The sequence below is a fragment of the Natrix helvetica genome (genome assembly GCF_964273705.1).
Source record: "Natrix helvetica genome assembly, chromosome: 3".
Lineage (NCBI taxonomy): Eukaryota > Metazoa > Chordata > Lepidosauria > Squamata > Natricidae > Natrix > Natrix helvetica.
Window position 1 is genome coordinate 176,710,918 of NC_138549.1, and position 27,701 is coordinate 176,738,618.

Consider the following 27,701-nt stretch of genomic DNA (forward strand, 5'->3'; position numbering starts at 1 on the left):
AACTTGTGTCAGCTTCACACAGCGTGAAACTAATTTGATTTTATCGATCGAATTTATATGCTGCCCCTCTAACAATCGAGCGACTTTGGGTGACCTACCAGAAGATGAAAACGGCAATTTAAAACTTTTGTTTATTTTATTTGTTATTGTAATTTCATTTTCAGACAATTTGTGACCCAACTAGGTAACATTATCAGTGCCAGAAAGGAATGACGTTTGTTCTCTTTATATACAAGTAACTTATCCTAACAGTATTGCTGGGAGAGGCCTTGATGGCTCCTTGATTAGGCTGTGGTTTATTGTTTGATTGTGTGTCTAAATTGGTAGTTCCTTTGTTGCGGTATTATTTACTAGCGTTAATTAAGTCTAGAGTTGGTCTAGAGTTAATCTTGGTGTTGATCTCCCACAAGGGGGTGTTTTGATCTTTTTGTTTTCCTTTTGATTGTTTCTTTTGAATGGTAGGTCACTGTTGTTTACCTTCATGTGCCTGTTGATGGCTGCTTTGTCCCGAGTGCCAGAGGAATTCTCTAGCATTTTTGTACTTGGTTTAGTCTAAGATGCTCACAGCTAGTCTCGCTGTCCGTTGTGTAATGGTTTTCAGCCTGTCTTCTGACTGCTAGTGGGTGATCACTCACCTCTCTCACCAACGCTGACAGGGCTAACCACCATATTTAAACGAAGACCAAACCTCACCCCCTTCTAACACTGATGACGTTACCTAGCTGGGTCATGAAATGTCTGCAAGAAAACAAGCAAGCTCAGAGAGCACTAAGGACCCCACAGTCTTCCTTCCTTCCTTCCTTCCTTCCTTCTTTCCTTCCTTCCTTCCTTCCTTCCTTCCTTCCTTCCTTCCTTCCTTCCTTCCTTCCTTCCTTTCTTGATGAGGTTCTCTAGTTGGGTCATAAAACACCTGCAAGAAAACAAGCAAGCTCAGAGAGCACTAAGGACCCCACAGTCTTCCTTCCTTCCTTCCTTCTTTCCTTCCTTCTTTCCTTCCTTCCTTCCTTCCTTCCTTCCTTCCTTGATGAGGTTCTCTAGTTGGGTCATAAAACACCTGCAAGAAAACAAGCAAGCTCAGAGAGCACTAAGGACCCCACAGTCTTCCTTCCTTCCTTCCTTCCTTCTTTCCTTCCTTCCTTTCCTTCCTTCCTTCCTTCCTTCTTTCCTCCCTCCCTCCCTCCCTCCCTCCCTCCCTCACTTCCTTCTTTCCTTCCCTCCTTCCTTCCTGATGTTACTTAGCTGGGTCATGAAATGTCTTCAAGAAAACAACCAAGCTCAGAGAGCATCAAGGACCCCACAGTCTTCCTTCCTTCCTTCCTTCCTTCCTTCCTTCCTTCCTTCCTTCCTTCCTTCCTTCCTTCCTTTCCTTCCTTCCTTCCTTCTTTCCTCCCTCCCTCCCTCCCTCCCTCCCTCATTTCCTTCTCTCCTTCCCTCCTTCCTTCCTGATGTTACTTAGCTGGGTCATGAAATGTCTTCAAGAAAACAAGCAAGCTCAGAGAGCATCAAGGACCCCACAGTCTTCCTTCCTTCCTTCCTTCCTTCCTTCCTTCCTTCCTTCCTTCCTTCCTTCCTTCCTTCCTTCCTTCCTTCTTTCTTTCCTTCCTTCTTTCCTTCATTCCTTCTTCCCTCCCTTCCTCCCTTCCTCCCCTCCTTCCTTCCTGATGTTACCTAGCTGGGTCATGAAATGTCTGCCAAGTTCAGAGACCACCAAGGACTCCGTCATCCCATTCCGAACCACAAATATTCTCTTTTATTGGTGCTTTGGGTCAGACGTGCCTTCTTTGAAGTTTTCAGTCAGCCGTTGGCGTTGGGGCAGGGAAGGAAGGGAAGGGGAGGGAGGGAGGAGGCTGAAAAGGTTTAATTTTGAACTCCCATCTTCCACTTCTGCAGGCTCACCGTCGCTGCTGTGGCTGTGACCAAAGTGGAAGTGACCCTGCTACCTGCTTTGGGCCTCCGTGTTACCACTTGTGCATCGATTCGCCTCCACTGTGTGACGTGCGTATCCTCGCCGATGTTTGTGGTGTGGGTCCTGTGCCACTTGGGTTTAGGGCCACGGGGGACACCTGTGCCACATTGACCTGCAAGCTGAGGGAGGGGGAGGCCTTCTGGGTGAGGACAACAACATTGTGGTGGCCATCCATGACAAAAGAAGCATTCAACAAATTAACAGAGTTCTAAGTGACCTTGGAGGTCTTCTAGTCCAACCCCCTGCTCAAGCAGGAGATCCTATGCCCATGATGGCGAACCTATGGCACGCAGAGCCATTTGTTAGGGTACGCAAGGCGCTGCCCTGTCAGCTGGCCACCTGACTTTGGCCTTCTTTTGAGGAGGCTTTTTTGCCCTCCGGAGGCTTCCCTGAAGCCTCTGGAGTGCGAAAAACCGGCTCTATGGGCAAACCGGAAGTTCGGGAACGGACTTCCAGTTTCCTCGTAGGACCGTTTTTCAGCCTCCGGAGCCTTCAGGGGTCTTTTGGAGGCTTTCCTGAAGGCTCCGGAGGTTGAAAATCAGCCCTAAGGACAAACCGGAAGTCAACATTCCCAAACTTCTAGGTTCCACGTAGGTCCGTTTTTCACCCTCTGGAGCCTTCAGGGAAGCTCCTGAGGCCTCTGGAGGGTGTCCGGGGGAGTGGGGGGAGGGGGGAGGCTAGAAAGCCGCTGAAGCCTGGGGAGGGTGAAAAACTGCGCCAAAAGTGGAGGGGGTCACACGCATAGCATTTTGATTGTGGCATGCCCACGCACGACCCCCTTGTGCTCCCCCCGCTTTTGGCACGGGAGCCAAAGAAGATTCGCCATCCCTGCTCTAATTCTGGACAAATGTCATTAAATGGGAGAAAACCTTCTTAACAAAACGTCTCACTTAGCAAGAGACATTTTGGGTTCTACAGGGGTCGTAAGTCGAGGGCTTCCTCTACAAGTAGCTCTCCGCTTACGACCATTCTTTTAGCGGCTGTTCAAAGTCATGGCAGTGCTGAAAGTAGTCCAGTCCCTACACATATGACAGGTCCTCAGACTTACAACCATGGCATGATGTCATCTCCATAGTCACACAATTGTATGTCAGTTGCTTATACCAACCAACTTGCATTTACGGCTGGTTGCAGAATCCCACAGTTTCATTATCCCAATTTGCAAACTTTTTTCTGGCAGATTTGCATTTGCGACCTCAACATTTGCTTAACAAGCATACGTGGGCTCAGTGATCACAGCAGCTCACTTAACAACCATCGTGAAACACACGGTCATAACATCGGGTGCAATTTGACCACAATGGACTCACAGCAGAAATTATTCAATTTCTCTCCATTGTGGTCATAAGACACGGTCATAAAATCGGGCCCACTCGTGTTACAACCGCAGTGCCTTACGTTGTCAATTCCTGTCCTGGTTCCGGTCGTAAGATGAGGACTGTCCATAACCTATTTTATTCCTTTGTTCCTTTTGAATAAGATGCTAGAGAACTCCTGTTTGCTAAGTTAAATATGAGCCAGCAAAAAAGCCAATGCAATCCTAAATTGCATTAACAGAAGGATACAATCAAGATCAAGGGAGGTACTAATACCACTCTGTAAAGACCTTAGTAAGGCCACACCTGGAATCCTGCATCCAGTTTTGTCACCACACTATGAAAAAAATGTGGAGACTCTAGAAAGAGTGCAGAGAAGAGCAACAAAGAGGATTAGGGGACTGGAGACTAAAACATATGAAGAACGGTTGCAGGAACTGGGTATGTCTAGTTTAATGAAGAGAAGGACCAAGGGAGACAGGAGAGCATCTTCCAAGATTTGAGGGGCTGCCCCAGAGAGGAGGAAGGGGGTCAAGCTATTCTCCAAGGCACCTGAAGGTCAGACAAGGAACAATGGATGGAAACCGACCAAGGAGAGATTCAACTTGGAAATAGGGAGAAATTTTCTGAAGGTGAGAACAATCAACCCATGGAACAGGAGTTGCCTTCAGAAGTTATGGGAGCTTCATCCCTGGAGGCTTTCAAGGAGAGACTGGACTTTCCTCTATCAAAGATGGTGTAGGGTCTCCTGCTTGGGCGGAGGGTTGGACTAGATGACCTACAAGCTCCCTTCCAACTCTGTTAATTTGTTGAATGCTTCTTTTGTCTGGGTTGTTAATCAATTCCGCTTTTAGCAAAACCCCTGGCTACAGACCCTTCCGTCAGACTTCAATGAGCTGCTGAAGGATGAACCAGCCCAGTAAAATTGCAGGACACCCGACTGAGGACATGTAGTCGGACTAGATGACCTCTAAGGTCCCTTACCCACTCTGTACATCTGTATAAAGTTCATGGCGGTTTCAAAACCGCAATCTTGGATCAAAATGGATTTTAACTCTGGCTCTTGTACTCTCATTCATTCATTCATTCATTCATTCATTCATTCATTCATTCATTCTTATTTATTTATTGTCTCTTCTCTCCCCCCTACAACCCCCCTTCCCCAAATGCAGGCTGGACTTGCTGAGGGTGACCTTGATTGCCGACGTCTGCATCACTGTCCGGCTGAAAGTGGTCGCTGTGGAGCTGGTCATTGATGACTGCAGCCCTGTGTTCGGAGACATCCAGCTTGATCTGCTCAGGTGGAGGCCGTGTTTCCCTGTTTCCCTGGGCAGTAGAGGGCGGGGGAGTGGCGGGTCACCTCGGACCATCTCTCTCTCTCTCTGCGATGCCATACCTGCCATTGGGTGGGACACTGCGGTGGGGCATGGGGTCCTGGAGAGAGATCTTCCAATGGCCGGACGTTGGGAGGGATGCGCGAACTGTCCTGGAAGACAGGCAGGCAATGGACCCCTGAATGCGAAGGGAGGGGTGGGCCACACCTAGAATCCTGCATCCAGTTTTGGTCACCACACTGTAAAAAAGATGTGGAGACTCTAGAAAGAGTGCAGAGAAGAGCAAGAAAGAGGATTAGGGAACTGGAGACTAAAACATACGATGAAGAACGGTTGCAGGAACTGGGTATGTCTAGTCTAGTGAAAAGAAGGTCTTTTGGAGAATAGGTTGAAACCCCCCCCCCCTCTTCTCTGGGGCAGCGCCTCAAATATTAGAACACTGCTCTTAAGTCACTCTTAGACCTTCTTTTCATTAATCTTTTTTTTTTTTTTTTTTTTCAAGAAGTTTTATTGGTTTTTTTAAAAACATTTATGCGGAAAAGGGTAAGTGGAATAGTTACAAATTTTGGCAGTTGCAAGTATGGCAGACGCCCCCTCCCTCCAGACTCCTAGGTTACATCAAAATATCAAACCTTATTACATAGTCATAAAAAAAATCAGCATATTAATTCTAGAAAAAATACTTTTCAATCAGTTTATATAATTATAATATATAGTCTAGTTGTAAATTCATTAATACTTTCGGTCTGTTTATAACATTGTGGTTTTCTTATTTATTTTTGTGATCTGAGCTTTCTTGGTGTTGCCCCTTCACCCCCCGCTGGCAGAGCTCCGGCCCCTCCCGTGTCCTGCATAACCGTTGTAGTGTCATCTGTTTTTTCTAGGTTCGCTTTGTTTTTTTCCATAAAGGCCTGTGCCTCTATGGGTGTGTTGATTCTGATTCTTGTCTCCTCCCAGAATATCAGCATACCTTCAGGCATCAACCATCTAAACCACACCCCCTTCTGGTATAATTTATTCGCCAATTGCGAATAGCTTTTCCTTTTTTCCCTAATTTTTTTGGGAATCTGCTTTAGAATGGTTATCTCCCTATCGTGGTATGTCAGTGTTTGCCCCCTTTGTACACCCAGAATTTCATCTCTTGTGGTTTTCCTAAGAAATTTAATATGAACCTCCCTGGGTACATTATGTGTTCTGGCATATGCTGAATTCACTCTATAAGCTAGATCTATCTCCCATTCCATCTGCTGTTTATCTTTGTGTATGTATTCAGCTAAAATGTTAGTCATAATGTCCCTTATATTTTCCCCATCTGCTTCTATTACATTTTGAAATCTAAGATAAAAGGACATTCTTTCAAACTCTGCTTTCATTTGTTGGATGTCAAGTTCTTTGTTCCCCTTCTGTAAGGCCTCTACCCCCCCCCTCGCCTCCGCCACCCCACCCTCCACAAGGTCCAGTCTCTGTGAGTTCTTAAAGATTTGGGCTTGATTCTGTTTAATTTCATCTTTCATTTCCCTTAACTGTTTCTTAATTTCCTCCTGGCCTTGTAAAATTTGTTGAAGCATTTGTTGGAAGTCTATCTCTGTAGTCTTGGGTTGCATCAGTTCTGATATCTTTGACTGTGTAGCTGGACTAGACGTTGCAGACGTTGGAGCAGAAGTAGCAAAGCCAGGCTTTCCAGGAGGTGGTCTTTTTGGAGACATGGTTTATGAAGCAAGGAGATCAGTCAAAGTAGAGACTGGGCAGCTGGAGAGGTAGAGCAGGCAGGCGAATTCAGAAGGCAGAGGATCCAAACAGATGGGGATTTCTTTAGTCACTCTAGCAGTAGATGAAAGTTTTTTTTCTCCAAAGAGTTCAGAAAGTAGCAATCCACAAGAAATTCCTCTGGGTGACTCGGAGACAAAGACCGGAAGCCTGAATTTTAAAGGTGGAGTCAGGTTTCACAATTCATGAAGACAACGGAAGTGTGCCATCTTGCCCTGCCAGCTTTGGGCTCAGAGGCATAGTAAAATTTTTAAAAGTTCAAAAAGTTCTCAGTTCATCCATTAGTTCTGGAGCTAGGTCGAATGAAAATCACTTTTATAGGGGTGAGGCATCATTAGTTGGCTCTCCCCCCTCCTCCTCTCTGGGGATGGAAGGAAAGTCTTTTCAAGCCGCTTGTCCAGGGGAGGGGGGGAAATCCCCCTCCCTCTAGCCGCACCTCTAGCAGGGATCCGAAAGTTTAACTTTTTAAAAGTGCTGAAAAGTTCATCAATTCAAAAGCGAAGGAATGCAGAAAGGAAGCCTCTCACCATACTGCCGCTGCTTCGTTCGGAAGTGTGTTCTCCGATCGGCATGGGGCGAGACGCGTGCGCACGCACGTCCTCCAAAACTGCTCCCCGATGCCTAGAACGAAGCGGAGGAGCCCCCGCCAGCCGCCGCCGACGCCAGGACCCTCCGCGAGCCGTTCCTTCGGCAAGACGCCCCTCCAAGGCGTCTTGTGCCCCCCCAGAAGCGGGGGAAGCCCACCGGGAGAGCTGGAGCAGGCAGCGATCTGCCTGTCGCCGTAGCCGCCGGAACCGGAAGTCTACTTTTCATTAATCTTAAGGTAAAAGTTCCTCTCGCACATATGTTGCTGGTCGTTCCCGACTCTAGGGGGCAGTGCTCATCTCCGTTTCAAAGCCGAAGAGCGAGAGCTGTTCGAAGACGTCTCCGTGGTCATATTGCTGGCATGACTCAATGCTGAAGGTGCACGGAACGCTGTTCCCTTCCCACCAAATCCTATTTTTCTACTTGCATTTTTTACATGCTTACGAACTGCTAGGTTGGCAGAAGCTGGGACAAGGAACGGGAGCTCCCTCTGTTACACGGCACTAGGGATTCGAACGGCCCAACTGCCGACCTTTCTTAGCCACCGTGTCCCTTCATTAATCTTGATATACCCAATCCTTGTAACTATTCATTGTAGAGTTTAACCCCCACTCCTTATCTTTATAGAAGTAGTCTGGTGTTTTATGGAGGGTACGAAATAACCAAGTTGGAAGAGACCTTGGAAGTCTTCTAGTCCAACCCCGTGCTCAAACAGGAGACCCTTGTGGAATTACAGAATAGCAAGAGTTGGAAGGGACCTTGGAGGTCTTCTAGTCCAGCCCCCTGCTCAAGCAGGAGACCCTTATGGAATTACAGAATAACAGAATTGGAAGGGACCTTGGAGGTCTTCTAGTCCAACCCCCTGCTCAAACAGGAGACCCTTATGGAATTACAGAATAGCAAGAGTTGGAAGGGACCTTGGAGGTCTTCTAGTCCAGCCCCCTGCTCAAGCAGGAGACCCTTATGGAATTACAGAATAACAGAATTGGAAGGGACCTTGGAGGTCTTCTAGTCCAGCCCCCTGCTCAAGCAGGAGACCCTTATGGAATTACAGAATAGCAAGAGTTGGAAGGGACCTTGAAGGTCTTCTAGTCCAACCCCGTGCTCAAACAGGAGACCCTTATGGAATTACAGAATAACCAGAGTTGGAAGAGACCTTGGAGGTCTTCTAGTCCAACCCCGTGCTCAAACAGGAGACCCTTGTGGAATTACAGAATAACCAGAGTTGGAAGGGACCTTGGAGGTCTTCTAGTCCAGCCCCCTGCTCAAGCAGGAGACCCTTATGGAATTACAGAATAGCAAGAGTTGGAAGGGACCTTGGAGGTCTTCTAGTCCAGCCCCCTGCTCAAGCAGGGAATCCTTACGGAATTACAGAATAAAAGAGTTGGAAGGGACCTTGGAGGTCTTCTAGTCCAGCCCCCTGCTCAAGCAGGAGACCCTTATGGAATTACAGAATAACAGAGTTGGAAGGGACCTTGGAGGTCTTCTAGTCCAGCCCCCTGCTCAAGCAGGAGACCCTTATGGAATTACAGAATAGCAAGAGTTGGAAGGGACCTTGGAGGTCTTCTAGTCCAACCCCATGCTCAAGCAGGAGACCCTAGACCATCCCAAACTCTCTGATGTCTTCTTAAAAGTCTCCAGTGATGGAGGCAAGTTGTTCCTCTGGTTAATTGTTCTCACTGTCAGGAAATTCCTCCTTAGTTCCAGGTTGCTTCTCTCCTTGATTAGTTTCCACCCATTGCTTGTCCTGCCCTCAGGGGCTTTGGAGAATAGCTTGACTCCCTCTTCTTTGGGGCAGCCCCTGATATATTGGAAGACTGCTATCATGTCACCATTGGTCTTCGTTTGATTAAACTAGACCTACCCAGTTCCTGCAACCGTTCTTCATATTAGCCTCCGGTCGTTTAATCAGAATACAGAATGCCAGAGTTGGAAGGGACCTTGGAGGCCTTCTAGTCCAACCCCCTGTTCAGGCAGGAAAGCCTATACCATTTCAGACAAATGGCTGTCTAATCTCTTCTTGAAAACCTCCAATTTTGAAGCATTTGCAACTTCTGGAGGCAACTTCTGTTCCTCTGGTTAATTGTTCTCACTGTCAGGAAATTTCTCCTTAGTTCTAGGTTGCTTCTGTCCTTGATTAGTTTCCACCCATTGCTTCTTGTCTTGCCTTCAGGGGCTTTGGAGACTAGGGTGACCCCTCCCTCTTCTTTGTGCAGCCCCTCATATGTTGGAAGACAGCTATCATGTCATCCTTAGATCTTTTTTTCATTAAACTAGACCTACCCAACTGTTTTAGGTTTTAGGTTTTAGCTTTGCAGTTCAAAAACATGCAAATGCGAGTAGATAAACAGATAGCATCGTTCCTTGCGCCTTGGCATACAGTCATGCTGGCTTAGCTAACGAACTATGATGATCACGGGAATGGGACAACTCGCCACAGTCAATTCACTGTGGCCAACTTGTTGTGGGACAATTTACCACTTCTACTTAATTATTTTAAATACATAAACATTATTTTAATTTTGGCCATTCCCATCTCATTCCGTCCCTCCTTTTGCATCCTTTCTTTAATGATTCCATTTCTCTGATATTAGCCTAAGTCTTCTCCTGCAGCTAGTTGGTCATGACGAGCTTGGAGCGGATTTAACAGATTATCAGAGTTGGAAGGAAGGGGCCTTGTAGGTCATCTAGTCAGCCCCCCCTGCCCAAGCAGGAGACCCCACACCATTTCTGACTAAATGGCTGTCCAATCTCTTCTTAAATACCTCCAGTGACGAAGTACCCACAACTGCTGCCTGCAAGTCCTTCCGCTGATTTGAATAACAGAGTTGTGTTAGAATATTCATGACTGGGAGAGACATGGGAACAAGGTCAGCCAATGAATAGGCATAGCAACTAAGTCAGCCCCGGGGAGCTTAAACAGATCTGAGTCTGTGTTGAGAATCGAAACTGAAACTGTCTGCTCTGAACTCTGAGATGAAGCTGTTCTCTCCTGCTTGTGTTCTGCTTGTAACTACTACTAGGTTGGAGAGAACCTATATTGGTACTGTACATTTATCTTCATGTATTAATATGTATATAAAGAAGTTAATGAATCCAGCTGAATCAGTTATCGGTGTGTGCTTTCTGGAAGTGATTTTCTGCAACAAACTCTGACAAGTCGGAAGGAGGGGACCTTGTAGAACATCTAGTCCAACCCCTTGCCCAAGCAGGAGACCCTACACCATTTCTGACAAATGGCAGTCCAATCTGAATCAGAGGTGACAATCTGAATTGCCACAGACCCGATGAGGACTGACTCCTAGAATCAGACACGACTGGACAGGTGAAATCGTTACTTGTATTGCTAGCTTGGGATTTACTTGCCTGTAGTAGAATCAGCATAAAGTGAGCTGAAAGTTGGCTGTCCCAATATCATGCATTGGGGACCTCGGTTCCTCTGTGTCCATCCCGGGAACCCCAACCTAGGTGTCATCCGTGTCTCTCTTTCCTTCCAGCCTAACGGAAGTGCCCAGGACTGCGCTGATTGCTGTTTTAGGCGGTCCGGTGAGTATTACACTAGGTTTCCACATCCCATTGCAATATTTCTCAGTTTTAACCACCCTAAGGCAGCTGGACTACAACTCACAGAATCCCATAGCCAGGAAGAGGGGGAAAATAGGGGAGAAAATAATAATAATATATAAGTATATATTCAAAAGTAAGATACAAAGGGGGAAAAACATAATCAGGATAGATTTGAGAAGGAAAGGGAACAAGAAGTAGAAATGTCTTATATGAAGCAATGAGTTTTTTTTTCTTTGACTTAATCTTTATTCTTATCTTTTAGAGAATGGTGATGTAATTTTATAAAGACTTATTGTTACCTAGTATATAATTATGGATGTAAAGAAACAAGGGTTGTCACAAAAGAAAGAATATTAATGGTAATTTGAACACACAATGCTCAATGAAATATTTGACTATGTTTAATGGATAATTAGTGACCTTATTCTTAATTGTAAAAACCACTGCACAAAAACTTGTAACCAAACGACATGCTTGATGAAATTGTGTGCTTTTTTTTATTTACTTCCCTGCTCTTGTTCTGTATGTGTTGTTTTGTCTTTTTTAAAAGAAAAATAAATAAAACTTATATATATAAAAGAAATTATATTTAACTATTTTTGGGTCTGCAGAAATACCACCCCAAGAAAATAAAAATTAAGAGCTGGAAGAGACACCTACAACCATAGAAAAAGAAAGGAAGAGAGGAGGAGAGGAGAGGAGACGCAGAGAAGGGAAGGGAGATAGAAGTGAGAAGTTGAAGATGGAAGGGAGAAGGAGAGAGGGTAGGAAGGGGAAGAGGAAGAGAGGAGTAGGGGAGAGGGAAGGGAAGAAGGAAGGGAAAGGAGAGGAGGAAGGAAGAAAGCAGAGAAGGGAGGGAGAGAGAAAAGAAAGGGAAAAGAAGTGGTGTCAAAACAGATGAGGGATGGTAAACAAAGCAACCCAAACAATATGTTATAACCCTGTAAATGGAATGACAAATGTATAAAGAAGGTAAAAAAGAATAATAACTATGTGAATATATACCTATAATAGTATATAGAGAACAAAAAATAATAAAAAAAACTTTTCAGAATTCCCCAGCCAGCCTCGTTAGGAAACGGCTTCTGGAATTTTCTGGAATAAAATCAAAACCTTTGATTTTAGCTTTGGATGAATGGAAGAGATTTTGTACTAGGCTCCTGCCCTGGCATGCATAGACCCCAATAGTCCTCGATGTCAGGTTTCCTAAGAATGCCCTAATTGATTCATAGGCATTGAGTCAAGTTTTCAATACAAAACCAGTGATTTATTAGGAGCACCATTAGGCAAGATCTGTTCGCAGCCAAGCCTCTGCCTTGTTTGATTTATCTCTGAACTTTACCCCTGTTCCTTCCCTCCCCTCAGTCTGTGTCACAAATCACATTAGCCTATAAGATGCACCCCTCCCAATCCTGCTGCAGTAATCTGAGATCCAACTCCAGCCAAGAGTATGCATGGAATGCACCCCCCCAATTCTGTCCTCATGACAACACTGAGAGTTGACACACAACTGACTCCCACACAATCTCCCACACGATCAGCTGTTACAATCAAAACTGACTCACACTTACGACAATCGCAGCTTCTCAGAGTCACATGATCCCCTTTTGCGACCTTCTGACCAGCCAAGTCAAGGGGGAAGTTAACGACACTTAACACTTATAGTCATTTAAATGAACTTCACGGAATGTTGGCATAAAAATTTAGGATGCTAATGAGGGGGGAAAAACCCTCATAAGGTTATTTAGAGTCTGCGAAGGAACAAACCAGATGCCAATTTAACACTAACAGATATTTGTCAAGGGCCACAATACTACAAAGTCTATGTTGTGTGGCCCTCAAATGAGATGAACGTAACGTAAACGTTGGAGGTGGTATTATTTTGATCAGGGGTGTCCAAACTTGGGAACTTTAAGACTCGTGGACTTCAACTCCCAGAATTCCCCAGCCGGCCCTTCCTTGTTTTTTCTAACTTTCCTTTCTTTAATAAGCATTTTTATACTTTGCAAACGAAAGCTCATCGTGTCGCTCGGTTCCCCCTTTCTGCCTTTCCCTGCAGATTTGCCAGGCCCACACGGAGGTGTGCAGGAAGCTGAATTTTCCGCTCCTGGTTGATTTGGGTAAGCAATCCTCTTTTGCATCCAGACAAGCATTTATAGCTAACCAGGAAGCGGGTCTGTATTCCTATTATCTTTCTAATCATCTTTCCTATGACCTGCTCCCATTGGTCTCTTAGGAGGATCCCTTTGTTGGTTTGGATCTTAGGATTCGTGGTTTTTGATTTATTGCTTTGTTGCTGAGACTCTCTCATTCTGCCTGTTAGGTTTATGCAATGGAGAAAAATTCCTTGTGTGTCCTGTTATTATTCCATCTATTCTCTTCTGTTCTATTTTTCTCTATCCTATTCCCTATTCTCTATACTATACCCTGTTATGTTCTATTGTATTGTATTGTCTACTCTACTCTACTCTACTCTACTCTACTCTACTCTACTCTACTCTACTCTACTCTATTCTATTCTATTGTAGTCTAGTCTATATTCCATTCCATTCTATTCCATTCCATATCTTCTAATCTATTCTATTCCATTTCATTCTATTCCATTCCATTCCATTCCATTCCATTCCATTCCATTCCATTCCATTCCATTCCATTCCATTCCATTCTATTCTATTCTATTCTATTCTATTCTATTCTATTCTATTGTTATTCCGTTCCATTTCTGTCCTTGTCCTTGTCCTTGTCCTTGTTCCTGTTCCTGTTCCTATTCGTGTTCCTGTTCTGCTCTGCTCTGCTCTGCTCTGCTCTACTCTACTCTACTCCACTCCACTCCACTCCACTCCACTCCATTCCATTCCTATTCTACTCCATTTCATTCCATTTCATTCCATTCCTATTCCATTCCATTCCATTCCATTCCATTCCATTCCAATTCTATTCTATTCTATTCTATTCTATTGTTATTCCGTTCCGTCCCTGTCCTTGTCCTTGTTCCTGTTCCTATTCGTGTTCTTGTTCTGCTCTACTCTACTCTATTCCATTCCTATTCTACTCCATTTCATTCCACTCCACTCCACTCCACTCCATTCTATTCTATTCTACTTTACTCTACTCTATTCTATTCTTATTCCATTCCTATTCTATTCTATTCTATTCCATTCCATTCCATTCTACTCCATTCCTTCTTTTCTATTCTATTCTATTCCATTCCATTCCTATTCTATTCTATTCTATTCTATTCTATTCTATTCTATTCTATTCTATTCTATTCCTATTCTATTCTATTCCTATTCCATTCCATTCTATTCCATTCCTATTCCATTCCTATTCCATTCCTATTCTATTCTATTCTTATTCCATTCCTATTCTATTCCATTCCATTCTACTCCATTCCTTCTATTCTATTCTATTCTATTCTATTCTATTCTATTCTATTCTATTCTATTCTATTCTATTCTATTCCATTCCTATTCTATTCTATTCCTATTCCATTCTATTCTATTCCATTCCTATTCCATTCCTATTCCATTCCTATTCCATTCCTATTCCATTCCTATTCCATTCCTATTCCATTCCTATTCTATTCTATTCTTATTCCATTCCTATTCTATTCCATTCCATTCTACTCCATTCCTTCTATTCTATTCTATTCTATTCTATTCTATTCTATTCTATTCTATTCTATTCTATTCTATTCTATTCCATTTCATTCTATTCCATTCCATTCCATAAATTCTATTCTATTTTAAACAACCATTTAAATAGGAGCCAGCTGTGTGCAGCAGCTGCCAAAAAAGCCAACACAGTCCTAGGCTGCGTTAACAGAGGGATAGACTCAAGATCATGTGAAGTGTTAATACCCCTTGATAATGCCTTGGTATGGCCACACTTGGAATATGGCATTCAGTTCTGGTCACCATGATGTAGAAAAGATGTGGAGACTCTAGAAAGAGTGCAGAGAAGAGCAACAAAGAGGATTAGGGGACTGGAGGCTAAAACATATGAAGAACGGTTGCAGGAACTGGGTAGGTCTAGTTTAATGAAAAGAAGGACCAGGGGAGACATGATAGCAGTCTTCCAGTATCTCAGGGGTTGCCACAAAGAAGAGGCAGTCAAACTATTCTCCAAGGCACCTGAGGGCAGAACAAGAAGCAATGGGTGGAAACTAATCAAGGAGAGAAGCAACTTAGAACTGAGGAGAAACTTCCTGACAGTGAGAACAATTAATCAGTGGAACAGAAATTGCCTCCAGAAGTTGTGAATGCCCCAACACTGGAAGTCTTTAAGAAGATGTTGGATAGCCATTTGTCTGAAACGGTATAGGGTTTCCTGCCTAGGCAGGGGGTTGGACTAGAAGACCTCTAAGGTCCCTTCCAACTCGGTTTATTCTATTCTATTCTATTCTATTCTATTCTATTCTATTCTATTCTATTCTATTCTATTCTATTCTATTCTATTCTATTCTATTCTATTCTATTCTATTCTACTCTACTCTACTCTATTCTATTCTATTCAGCCAGTGCAGATTCTGGTTTGTTTTAAACCAGGTTGCCACCATTATTCAAATTTATTTTTGTTGGTTTACTTTGCAGCTCTAATTTCCATGCCGACTGGCTGCAGGTATGATCCATTCTCTCCCAGGATCACCGCTTCGTTGCTCGAATTGCCTTTTGCCGTGAGTGATTTGCTGGGCGTTTTTTTTGTGGGGGGGGGGGAGCTGGTCTCAGTCCAGGGGTTCCTCCTTGCTGTGTGCAAAAGCCTAGTGTCTAAATGTGAACTTTAAGCCTCGGAGTCTTCTAAGGTCTGCTTTCCAAGTGACACCCCCAACGAAAGAAGACTCCAAGGCTTGAAGTTCCATTTTATTAGAGATGTTCTATTGGCACATCTGGGAAAACCTGAATCTGAAAGCTCCCAGGTTTTGCCCACCCAAAAGAAAGTCCAGTCCCCTGTCCAGCACCCACAGGAACCATCACATGGTCCAATCAATGCACCACCCCAACTGGAGATGCTTCCCAGTCACGCACCTCCAGGTGCAGAGCCTGGTGCCCTTGACTCTCGGAGAAAGGAATGTTATTATGACTATATATCCCCCCAGCTCCATACAATCCCCCACCCTTCCAGTTTCCCATTGCACTAAATGTGGCGGGGCTAAAGATCCAATGTCCAAGACGGCTTCCAGGTCTGACACCTGGAGCTTCTGCAGCTGTTAAGCCTGGAGTTCTGACCGAGGCTTTCTGAGAGCCTGAAGCAAACTCCTGGTCCCGACAAAAAACCCTTTTATGCATTTCACATCCAGCAAAGTCTCTCAAGGGAGGATTTACAGTCACAGACCTTATCTAGCTTGGAGTGCTGCCAGGTCAATATCTGCAAAACTTGGCAAGGAGTCTCGGAGAGTCACGAACCAATGAAGCAAACTCATGGTCTCCTGCAAACTCCACTCCCCTGGCGCTCCTCTTTTATTTCCTCTGGGAGGGGCCATTCATCGTCCACCTGTGGCCTTACTCCCAAGTCGACCCCTGTTATTTAGCTGTTCCCTTCGTCGGGCAGCTCTGCACATCCGCACACTGGGAACAGGCTCCAGCTGTTCTTCTGCCCCATTGATCTCCGACTCCGAAGGCAGCTGCTAATTGGCATATGGCTCTGGCCCCCTCTCTGCCTCCGACACAGAGCCCTCATCACAGCCTTCCCCAGACTCCAGGAATGGCCAAGGTTCCTCCCCAACCTCTTCACTGTCCGAATCTGTTGCCAGCTCCACTAGCCATTGGCGGGCCACAAGCCCAGAGGTATGTGTGTAAGCAACAATGGCCACTTTACAACATGTGGACTTCAATTCCCAGAATTCCTGAGCCAACCATGGCTGGCTCAGGAATTCTGGGAGTTGAAGTCCACTGGTTCCAAAATAGCCATCGTTCTACATCCTTCCGCTAGGCGAGATGCCGGCCATGTTATCCTCTGCACGGACAGTGGTGGGGTCCCCACCCAGTGCCTTTCTTGCATGCATGTGCACACGCATGTGTTAGGAAGGCTGCAGCTCATCCTTGCAGAGGTGGGTTGCTCCCGGTGTTACTACCGATTTGCTTTGTGTGTGCTTTATGCAGTGTAACACACTTTGCTGCATGCATGCACAGTTCAATGTAAATTGTTCTTGTGCGCAGAACAATTTACAGTGAATTGCGCATGCGCACTATTAAACAACATGCCAACAACTGCAGCAGCGACCAGGGGACCGATTCAGGGGCGTGGCCAGCCTGGATCGCTGCCGGTTCTGCGACCCAGGCCAAAATACCACTACCGGTTCAGCTGAACTGGGCCAAACTGGGAGCAACCCACCTCTGCATCCTTGCCATGGATGGCTGGAGCATTGTTTGCTTGATACGTTTGCAGACCACTGCAGTTTCCACGCCTCGCCCCTTTGTGTCTTGCAGGCTTCCTGCACGGGGGTCTCCAAGCCGGAGTCCCCTGTTCTCCGCTGCGGCCGCTCGTATCGCGGAGTGCTGGACAACAACTTCGTGCATTACACCAGCGCGGAGGACGTGACTTGTTTGCTAACCGCTCTGCTGAACGCAAAAGACTTGGACAGGGAGATCACCCTGGTGAGTAGCGAGCAAGGAACGCAGAGTGCAATTCAAGGGGTCTGTTCCAGTGGTGGGATTCAGCCAGTTCGCACCTATTCGGGAGTTAACTTTCTAAGCAGTTGTGAGAACCGGTTGTTGGAAGAAAACTCATTTGGTTTCCCCCCGCTTTCCAGGGCTAATCCTGTACGGAAGGCAGGAAGGAAACATTCTGGTGTTGTTTCTAGCCTCATCTTTATTGCCCTGCTTACAGAAACTGCCTCTCCCGTTAACCTTTATTACATTGTCACAGCTAAGGCGAAGCGCCCATCGACGTGCGTGACGTTGAGTTGGCCACGCCCACCCAGTCACATGACCACCGAGCCCCGCCTGCCCAGCTGGTCATTAGGGCAGAGAATCGGTTGTTAAATTATCTGAATCCCACCACAGGTCTTTTCCTGTGCCCCCCCCAGCCCCCCACTGTATGTGTGTGTGGGGTCTCACCCGGGTAATCCAAAGACAGAATACCTGGTCCAATTCGGTGAAAGAGCTCCGAGGGAAGTCCTCTTTGTTGGAAGAAACCATGGAACGTTTGTCTTTGCCAGTGATGGCAAATCTTTTAGACACCGAGTGCCCAAACTGTGTGTGCACCTGCCTGAACTGAAAGGTAGACGTACACCAATATGTGCATGCACATGTGCAACATGCGCAAGTGTGGACATGGGCATGCATGGGCATCCCAGCACCAGCGGCGCAGCAAGAGGTCAGATCTCTTTCTTTCCGTGAGCTTTTGTTTCGTCGTTTGCAGGGAAAAAAGAAGCTCCCGAAAGAAACGCCACGGAGCTCTGACCTGGGGCGATGGAGCATATGTTTGCCATCAGGGGTATAGGTTATTCTGCTTGAGCTGGGGCTGGACTAGAAGACCTCCAAGGCCCCTTCCAGCTCTATTCTATTCTTAACAAAACAAACGAAAACAAAGTCCAGTTGCCTTTTCAAAAAAAGAAACAAGAAGCCTCTTTGGGACAAGAAGCCTTTGGGTATAACCTCGTTTGACACCTGGGGATGGGGTTCCTGGTTCAGACACAGGGTGGAGCTTGGCTTCCAAAGAGACCCACCACGAGGAGAAGATCCCAAGGATCTATTTTTAGTTTAGCTTACTGCAGCTTACTTTACTTTTCTCCATCATGCAGGCCATGGTTGCCCCCAAGATGCTTTTTCAAAAGGCAACTGGATTTCCTTGGCTTTTCCTTCTAAGACGTTTCGCTTCTCATCCAAGAAGCTTCTTCACTTCTGACTGAATGGTGGGGAATGGGAGGATTTATATCCTTTGCGATCCTCTGGTCATTCGTATTCTTTCTGAGAATACAGGATACCCACTTGGATACAGGATACAGATACATTTTTTCTTTGAAAACATTTTGCTTTTCATCCAAGAAGCTTCTTCAGTTCAAAATGTTTTCAAGGCAAAAAAACCCTGAGAAAGTCCAGTTGTCCAGTTGGAAAAGCACCAGCAGAAGCTCACTGGGAAATTGCTTTCCGCCATGTTCTCCTGGTTTCCTCCATTGGTGGGTCAGATCACTTGATGGACTCTTGCAACCAGAATAAGGACCATGTTCCTCTTTTTGCAGGCGGCTATAACCACAACAACCATCTTGGACAACTTCCCACAGGTACGTCCTCTTTTCAAGCCTTCTCAGGTTGGTTAGATGTTCCTTCTTGGGAAGCAACCGATGGAGGCCTCCTGAGATCGGCAGCCTCAGCTTCCTCCCAGCAATGGAAAAGGGGAAGGAGGAAGGGTCTTCTTCTCCTTATGAGGTGAGGCAAGGGGGCCTTTTTGGAGAGGCCTCTGTCCTATGGAGCAGAAATAAGTTTTGTTTTTCCGAGGACAAATTATGAGGAGTCGGATTCAGGTGAGAATGTGGACAAAGGGGTCCATTGATTTCATGTCAAGATAGACATGGGCACTCCTTCCCGTCGAAATCTCTGATTTGCTGCCCTTTTGGGGGTTAAAAGTGGGACGGATCAGGGGGGTCTATGGGGAGGAGCTTGCATGTCAAAAAGAGGTGTGGCTTGCAGGCCAGAAGGGGTGGGGATTCAATTCTGTCTTGACCCTAACCCTATAAGCCACTGCTTCTCCATCATGAGCACTTTAAGACCTGTGGGCTTCAACTCCCAGAATCCCCCATCCAGGGTGGACTTCAACTCCCAGAATCCTCCAGCCAGGGTGGACTTAAACTCCCAGAATCCCCCATCCAAGATGGACTTCAACTCCCAGAATCCTCCAGCCAGGGTGGACTTCAACTCCCAGAATCCCCCATCCAGGATGACTTCAACTCCCAGAATTCCCTAGCCAGGATGGACTTCAATTCCCAGAATCCCGTAGCCAGGGTGGACTTCAACTCCCAGAATTCCCCAGCCAGTGTGGACTTCAACTCCCCAAATTCTGGGAGTTGAAATCCACCCGCCTTAAAGTGCCCAAGGTTGGGAAGAGCTTGGACACTCTTGGGTGAGATTCTCATCCCATTGACGGAGGATAAACCATGAACAAACCTTCATAACAATGGAGCCAACCAAACCAAGGTTAATTGACTCCCTTGACTCAAAGTTGAAACTGGGAAGAAACGGCCCAGCTCAGCTGGCGTTCCAGGAGTTTCCAACCTGGCTAGCCCGAGGGTAAGTAGTTTTGTTCAGGCTGAGGGTGACAGACACATCGGGAGGGTCTCTGAGAATTAGGCTGTCTGTGGACCCCCAACCCGTGGTGGGTTTCAAAAATTTCCATCCCTGGTTTGGGCGAACCAGTGAGAACTGACTGAATGCCACCTCTGCCCCCAAACACGGCTCTCTTGGAGTTGGGCGGTGTATGAATTCCATCCTGCGTAAATGAATGATTGGATATCGATAGCAAGGGAGTCAAAAAAGTCACGATATGACTCGTGGCCCCTCGGTGGAGGCGAAAGACAAATGTGGATGGCACCCTTGTGGACGCCATCTTGATTTTCGTGAGTCCCCCATGGATGCTTCTGTCCACCCGCCCAACAAATTCTAACTACCCTTCCAAATCCCGATTCCTTATTATTTTCTGGCAGGAAATGCATGAGAACGGTTTCACAGGGGGTCCTCAGAGTTACGACTACAATTAAGCCCAGGTTTTGCACTGCTAAGGAAGACAGTTGCGAAGTGAATTTCATCCCACTGTACGTCCTTCATTGCCACGGTTGCTAAGCGAATCACTGCAGATGTTAAGGGAGTCACACGCTTGTTAAGTGGATCTGGCCTCCCCATGGATTTTGCTTGTCACAAGGTCGCAAAAGGGAATCACGTGACACTCCCCCCCAAGACACAGTGACTGTCATAAATATGAGTCAGTTGCCAAGCATCTGAATTTTGCTCACGTGACCAAGGGGATTGCGAAAAGGTCATAACTGTGAAAAATGGTTGTAAGCCTCTTTCCCCAGTGCTACTGTAACTTTGGTCACTAAACGAACCGTTGTAAGTCAAGGACTGCCTGTAACAGCTTTCCCCTTTTGCAAAGCAAAATTTCTAAGCTTCCACCTGTCATAGGAAAGGAAAGGAAAAAAAAAAAAAGTAAATAACAGGTTAGATAAAAATTTTAAACGCCCATCGTCCTTAGGATGAAATTACAATAAAGCAATTTTTGTGCTTAACACCAGATTGGACTCCAAAGGGTCCTGGTGCAAACGGATCACCTTGTTGTGGCCCGCCAGTGGCCAGCAGAGCAGGCAGCAAATTTGGAGAGTGAGAAGGTTGGGGAGGAAGATGGGCCAGTCCTGGAGTCTGGGGAAGGCTCTGATGAGGGCTCTGTGTCAGAGGCAGAGAGGGGGCCAGGGCCATCTGACAGCTATCAGCTGCCTTCAGAGTCAGACATCAGGGAGGCAGAAGAATAGCTGGAGCCTGTTCCCAGTATGCCCATGCGCAGAGTTGCCAGGAGAAGGGAACAGTTAAGGAACAAGGGCCAAATCCAGAGTAAAATCACAGATGGACGGTGAATGGCCCCTCCCTTAGGAAATAAAAGGGGAGCGAAAGGGGAGTGGAGTTTGCAGGAGACTTCGCTTAATTAGTGTGAAAATTGGTTTCTGATTCTTAGAGACTCCTTGCCAAGTATTTTCTTGTACAGAAGATATCGGCTTGGCACAGGGATGGGTTCCTGCTGGCATTAATGCCGGTTCAGCACACAAAAAAATGTAAACAAAAAAATTAGGTTCAAATGTGCGCGCATTTGAACCTAAAAAGGTCCGTGTTAGAAAAGGGGGGGGGGGGGAAATCAAATTTTTGCAACGAAGATTGTTCTGCGCATGCGCCGGACCAAAAATCAAGATGGCGCCGCCGATGATAGAACCGGTTCGGGGGCGGGGCAGGCCGAGTTACTACCAGCCAAACCAGTCCAAACCGGCAGGAACACACCTCTGGCCTGGCAGCTCTCCAAGCCTGATAAGGTCTGTGTTTGTAAATTCATCCTTGAAAGATGGTTTGCCAGGACTTTGCTGGATGTGAAGGAGAAGAATTCACATGAGTTTAATAAAAAGGGATTTGGTGAAGCCTAGGTCAGAACACGCATCTCTTGCACGCACACACACACATCTAATTGGGTGGGGTTGGCTTTGAAGATGCTCCATGTGCCTGAAGCAGGGGGTTGGACTAGAAGACTTCGAAGGTCCCTTGCAACTCTTGTTATTCTCTAATTTCACACTCTCCCTGAGCAGGCGGAAGTAACCTCTCTTTAACTTCTGCAGGTCCGCGGCCCAAGGGATTTGTCTGTAGTTGTCCGGATTGTGTGCACGGGTGTTAAAGCTGTGATTGGGCGGTCTGGAATCTCTATTAATTTCAACTTCGCGGCCACCATCGGATACGTCCCACCCGGGGGAGGATATGTCCCCATTCTGCGTTTTGTTCTGGTAAGTGTGAGATAAATACCCAATTATTAAATCCTCACAACACAGAGACAAGTCTGGTTCACAATTCAAAAAGGTTTATTTACAGAAAAATAAAAAGCGTTTGCAAAGGCAGCCTCTACGTCTCTTCCCAACTGGATTGAGAACAAGGAAAGCAAAGAATAGCATTCAAACAATAACTCATTTTATAGACTCTACTCCTAAGAAACTCTCCCTCTCCTGCTCATCCATTTATGTCGTTTCTTTCATCATCCCATACTCTAAAGCTGCAATGGCAAACTGTGGCATACGTGCTACGGGTGGCACACGGAGCCATTTGTTAGAGCACGCCAGGCACTGTCCTGTTAACTGACTTCAGCCTTGTTTTGAGGCCTTTTTTCACCCTCTGGAGGCTTCCTTGAAGCCTCCGGAGCGCGAAAAACTGGCCCTGCGAGCAAACCGGAAGTTCAGGAACAGACTTACAGTTTGCTCTTAGGACCATTTTTCACTCTCCGGAGCCTTCAGGAGGCTTTCTTGAAGGCCCCAGAGGGCGAAAAACGGACCTAAGGGGAACCCGGAAGTTTGGGAATTGTGACTTCCGGTTTGCTCCTAGGGCCAATTTCTGGAGGTCAAAAGCCGGCCCTATGGACAAATCGGAAGTCACAATTCCCGAAGTTCTGGGTACCCTGCAGGTCCATTTTTCGCCATCCGGAGCCTTCAGGGGCCTTCAGGAGGCTTCTCTGAAGGCTGCGGAGTGCAAAAGCCAGCCCTATGAGCAAATTGGAAGTGACTTCCAGTTTGTCCGTAGGGCCGATTTTAGACCTCCGGAGCCTTCAGGGGCCTTCAGGAGGCTTCTATGAGCAAACTGGAAGTCACAATTCCCAAACTTCTGGGTTCCCCGTAGGTCCATTTTTCGCCCTCCGGAGGCTTCAAGGATGTCCAGGAGGGTGGGGGAGGCTGTTTTCTCCCTCCCCAGGCTCCTAAAAAGCCTCTGGAGCCTGGGGAGGGCAAAAAAACCCATGCCAAAAGCGTGTGTGTGTGTGTCATATGCATAGCATTATGGATATGGCGCACTCATGCATGACCCCCCCCTGCACTCCCCCCGCTTTTGGTACGGGAGCCAAAAAAGGTTCACCATCACTGCTCTAAAGGCTCAACTTGGCAATTTCTTGAGAGGCCCCTATCTCTTATTTGGATTTTTTTTTTCTGTTACCTTTTGTCTGAGCAGATGGCTTCCTATCTAACTTGTACGTAGATGCCTGCAAACAGCTTGGAATAACAAAAGTTATCTTGTCATGTTTATTGAACACGTTTTAGCAAAAGCACAGTAACTTATTACACATTTTAGGCAAGAATAACAATTGCTTATACATTTAACATTGTAAAAGAATGCAAAAATAACCTTTCAACGGTTTATAAAAGAGTAACTTAATATCATTTCCTTCATAAGCAAGCCACACAACTGTCCAGCCAACTTTGGGAAAGTTCAGCTTTAATCCATGGCAGACTTATCTGGTGGTAACTCAGTAGTAGTAACTGTGAGAGGGATCTTGGAGTCCTAGTGGACAATCACTTAAGTGTGAGCTTGGGGTGTGTTCAGCTACCAAAATTTGGGGACCCCTGATTTAAATGATTAAACTACATAATCTCAGGGGCGCTGCTGCTCTCCAAAATCTGAATGATGTAGCTATCTGGCCATCTGTAGTTTAATTTGTACACAATTTAATTTTATCCGCACGTTGATTCATCATCCATATGGCGTGTTTTTAAAATGATTCACTGTCCTGGGTGTTTTATGTTTTGATACACATTTTATACACATGTTTGATACAGACCGTGGGGCAGGATGGGTCAGAAATTAAAGACCCCGACCTTGTCAGCGGGAGAGTTGACAGCCCGGGGCTCAAGTGCTGTACCACGGGGTGAGCTCCCATTCCTTGCCTCAGCTCCTGCCCACCTAGCAGTTCAAAAGCATGCAAATGCGAGTAGATTAAGAGGTACCATTTGGGTGTGAAGGTAACAGCATCCCATGTGCTTCTGCTTATAATCATGCTGGCCACATGGCCCACCGGTGGTATACCCTTACCTTCCCTATGTCAGGTTTCCAAATAACATCCAAAATTAAACCAGAGTCCAAAGCAAAGTATTGCTCAAAGTTCCAATTGATTAAGGGAGCCATGTTGGCACATCTGGGAAAACCCGAATCTGAAAACTTCCCGGTTTTTCCCCCCCAGTTGAAAGTTCAGGATCTTTCCCCCCACACCCACAAATCCATCCCATGGTCCAATCTCCCACTGCCACGCTGGCAGCTTCCACCCATCCAGTTCCGGTCAGGTGCAGAGACAAAGGATGACCTTGGCTTTCTAAAAGAATTTTGTTATGGCTACATCACATCTCACGCCGTACAATCCCCCCTCCCATTTCCCCACCATAGAGAATGCCTAGTAGAATAATAGAAAGTGTGGCAGGCCAAAGACCCAAAAGAAAAGATGGCTGCAGGCCTGACACCCTATCAGTTTGCAAATGTGAGTGCCCGTGTGCACATTCTCTCTTTGCTCCCACATCGTTCCTTCCGGACATGTGCTTTGGCAAAAAAAAATGGCCTAAATGGGATGCCATAGCGCTGGGCATGGGTGGGCGGAGCCACCCGCAATTTCTGCTCTTGGTTCAGGCGATCTGGTCTGAACTGGTAAAATGCCACCTCTGACACAGCCACAGAAATTTTTTGCAGACAATGCTGGCTCCCTCGGCCAAAAAATGGAGATGAACATCGCACCCTAGAGTTAGACGTTACTGGACAAAAGACATCTTTTTTTTTTCACATTTTATATCTTGTTTTTGTGAGTTTTAAGCATTAATGTGTTTATGCTGTATTCTGTTATATTATACTAAATAGCCAAATGACTAAGGATCTAACTAAGTAACTAAATACCTAAATCACTAAGTAACTAAATGCCTAGAGTAAATAACTAAGTAACTAAATACCTAAATCACTAAGTAACTAAATGCCTAGAGTAAATAACTAAGTAACTAAATAATTAGGGTAACTAAATACCTAAATCACTAAGTAACTAAATGCCTAGAGTAAATAACTAAGTAACTAAATAATTAGGGTAACTAAATACCTAAATCACTAAGTAACTAAATGCCTAGAGTAAATAACTAAGTAACTAAATAATTAGGGTAACTAAATACCTAAATCGCTAAGTAACTAAATGCCTAGAGTAAATAACTAAGTAACTAAATAATTAGGGTAACTAAATACCTAAATCACTAAGTAACTAAATACCTACAGTAAGTAACTAAGTAACTGAATCACTAAGTAACTAAATCACTAACTAAATGCCTACAGTAAATAACTAAGTAACTAAATAACTAGGGTAAATAAATATCTAAATCACTAAGTAACTAAATCACTAACTAAATGCCTACAGTAAATAACTAAGTAACTAAATAACTAGGGTAACTAAATATCTAAATCACTAAGTAACTAAATACCTAAATAACTAAGTAACTGAATACCTAAATCGCTAAGTAGCTAAATGCCTACAGTAAATAACTAAGTAACTAAATAATTAGGGTAACTAAATACCTACATCACTAAGTAATCAAATACCTACTGTAAGTAACTAAGTAATTAAATCACTAAGTAACTAAATACCTACAGTAATAACTAAGTAACTAAATAACTAGGGTAACTAAGTATCTAAATAACTAAGTAACTAAATACATAAATAACTAAATACCTAAATACCTCAATAAGTACCCAAATAACTATCTAAAGGCCTAAATAACTAGTAATTAAATGCCTAAATTACTCATAAATACCTAAATAAATGACTAAATGCCTAAATAATTAAGTAGCTAAATAACTAGGCAACTAAATAACCAACTAAATAACTAAATGCCTAAATATCTAAATAACTACCTGAGTAACTAAATACCTAAATAACTATCTAAGTAACTAAATAGCTAAACATGGACTTTGACCATATTTGGTAGAATTCTTGATGTTTTTTTCTTCTCCATTTGTAGACAGGAAGGTTTGGTAGTGAGACTACCATTAACTGCCCAAGGAGATTAATCCTGGTCACAGTGACTGTATTAAGGTAATGGGTCCAAACTTGAATGGTCATGATTGGATTGGATTATCTGGAAGTTGTAGGCAAGAAGGAATTTGCGTCAGGAAGAGGGCCAATATAATGGTATGTGAGAAAAACCTTGAGGGACAGTGTAGAAATGATGCCTAAGGAACAGTTAGAAAAGAGATGGCTTAGCCCTCAGCTTTATCACAGGTAGAGAGAGTCACTCAGAAAAAGCCCTCTCTAGTCTCTCAGTTGTAAAGTCGACAGCGGGAGATTTCTACTTTCAGACTTTCAAGGTCTTTGCAGTAGGCGGGAAAGACCTTGGGAGACTGGGAAAAGAAACCTAGCCAAGGGAATGGTCAGATAAGAGTCAGCTGAGCCTGCAGCTGGATAATGGGTGGAGAAAGAAACCCTCCCTAGTTTCTCAGGCTGTAAAGGAGACGGTGGGAAATTTCTGCTTTCAGACTTCCAAGATTCCATTAATGTCACTTTACAATCAAATAGAATTAGCTCACCTCATTGTGTTTCCTGTCTGGTTTTCCTGAGATGGCTGACCACAAGAGAGGTGTATCTACACCATCTTGAATTTCAGGAGGAAACCTGGGGTAGAAAGCTAGATAATAACTTAGGCTGTAGTAATTCTCCGGGAAAGGCTGGGAGATGTCTTAGGATCGGAGGAGGGACTGGATAAGATGCGGATTACATCTTGGGTCATGATGGCTTGTTTCTCCCCCAGGTCTTTCAGCATTGAGGGTTCCTGTGAAACGGGGCTGTGTGACATTGATGTGAGTATGTGGCAAGGGGTAAATGAGGACAAGGGCAGGAGGCCTTGAACCCCATTTTTAAAACATTAATAAAAGTTTCTCCCTCTCTCCCTAGAGAATCAAAAAGTTGTAGAATTGGTTCAGTTGAGATCTTGATTTCAGCTAAGAGCTAGTTAAATATCGTGGTTAAAATGCTAGCTTAGAAACAGGAGATTAACAGAGAAATAGAATCAAGATCACGCGAAGTGTTAATATCACTTTACAAGGCCTTGGTAAGGCCACACTTGGAATTCTGCATTCGGTTTTGGTCGCCACAATATGAAAATATGTTGAGACTCTGGAAAGAGTGCAGAGAAGAGCAACCAGGATGATTAGGGGACTGGAGGCTAAAACATACGATGAACTGTTGCAGGAACTGGATATGTCTAATTTAATGGAAAGAAGGACCAGGGGAGACATGATAGCAGTCTTTCAATATCTCAGGGGTTGCCCCAAAGAAGAGGGAGTCAAGCTATTCTCCAAAGCACTTGAGTGTAGAACAAGAAGCAATGGGTGGAAACTAATCAAAGAGAGAAGCAACTTAGAACTGAGGAGGAATTTCTTAAGGGTGAGAACAATTAACCAGTGGAACTGTTTGCCTCTAGAAGTTGTGTGTGCTCCAATACTAGAGACTTTTAAGAAGAGATTGGACAGACATTTGGGTGAAATGGTATAGGGCTTCCTGCCTGAGCAGGGGGTTGGACTAGAAGACCCCCGGGGTCCCTTCCAACTCAGTTATTCAGTTATTCTTTCTCTTTTGCAGAATGCTGTAGCAGAAAGAGTCTTCCCACTGAGAACATGGTGTAAAGATATATTGAGTGGTGGGTATTGCTGGCCT

The 27,701-nt window shown here is 45.1% G+C and overlaps 1 protein-coding gene across 1 annotated transcript in view; it reads left to right on the forward strand.

Annotated features, from left to right (window-relative positions):
- Nucleotides 1-27,701, forward strand: part of LOC309389576 (uncharacterized protein) — a 43,261-nt gene that overhangs the window by 6,394 nt on the left and 9,166 nt on the right. Inside the window, exons 4-14 of the mRNA XM_081948126.1 lie at nt 1,891-1,995; nt 4,455-4,583; nt 10,466-10,514; nt 12,595-12,655; nt 15,128-15,210; nt 16,961-17,128; nt 18,715-18,756; nt 21,838-21,999; nt 26,011-26,084; nt 26,797-26,845; nt 27,627-27,684. Of these exons, the coding sequence (XP_081804252.1) occupies nt 1,891-1,995; nt 4,455-4,583; nt 10,466-10,514; nt 12,595-12,655; nt 15,128-15,210; nt 16,961-17,128; nt 18,715-18,756; nt 21,838-21,999; nt 26,011-26,084; nt 26,797-26,845; nt 27,627-27,684 (980 nt within the window). The remainder of the gene's footprint in view (nt 1-1,890; nt 1,996-4,454; nt 4,584-10,465; nt 10,515-12,594; nt 12,656-15,127; nt 15,211-16,960; nt 17,129-18,714; nt 18,757-21,837; nt 22,000-26,010; nt 26,085-26,796; nt 26,846-27,626; nt 27,685-27,701) is intronic.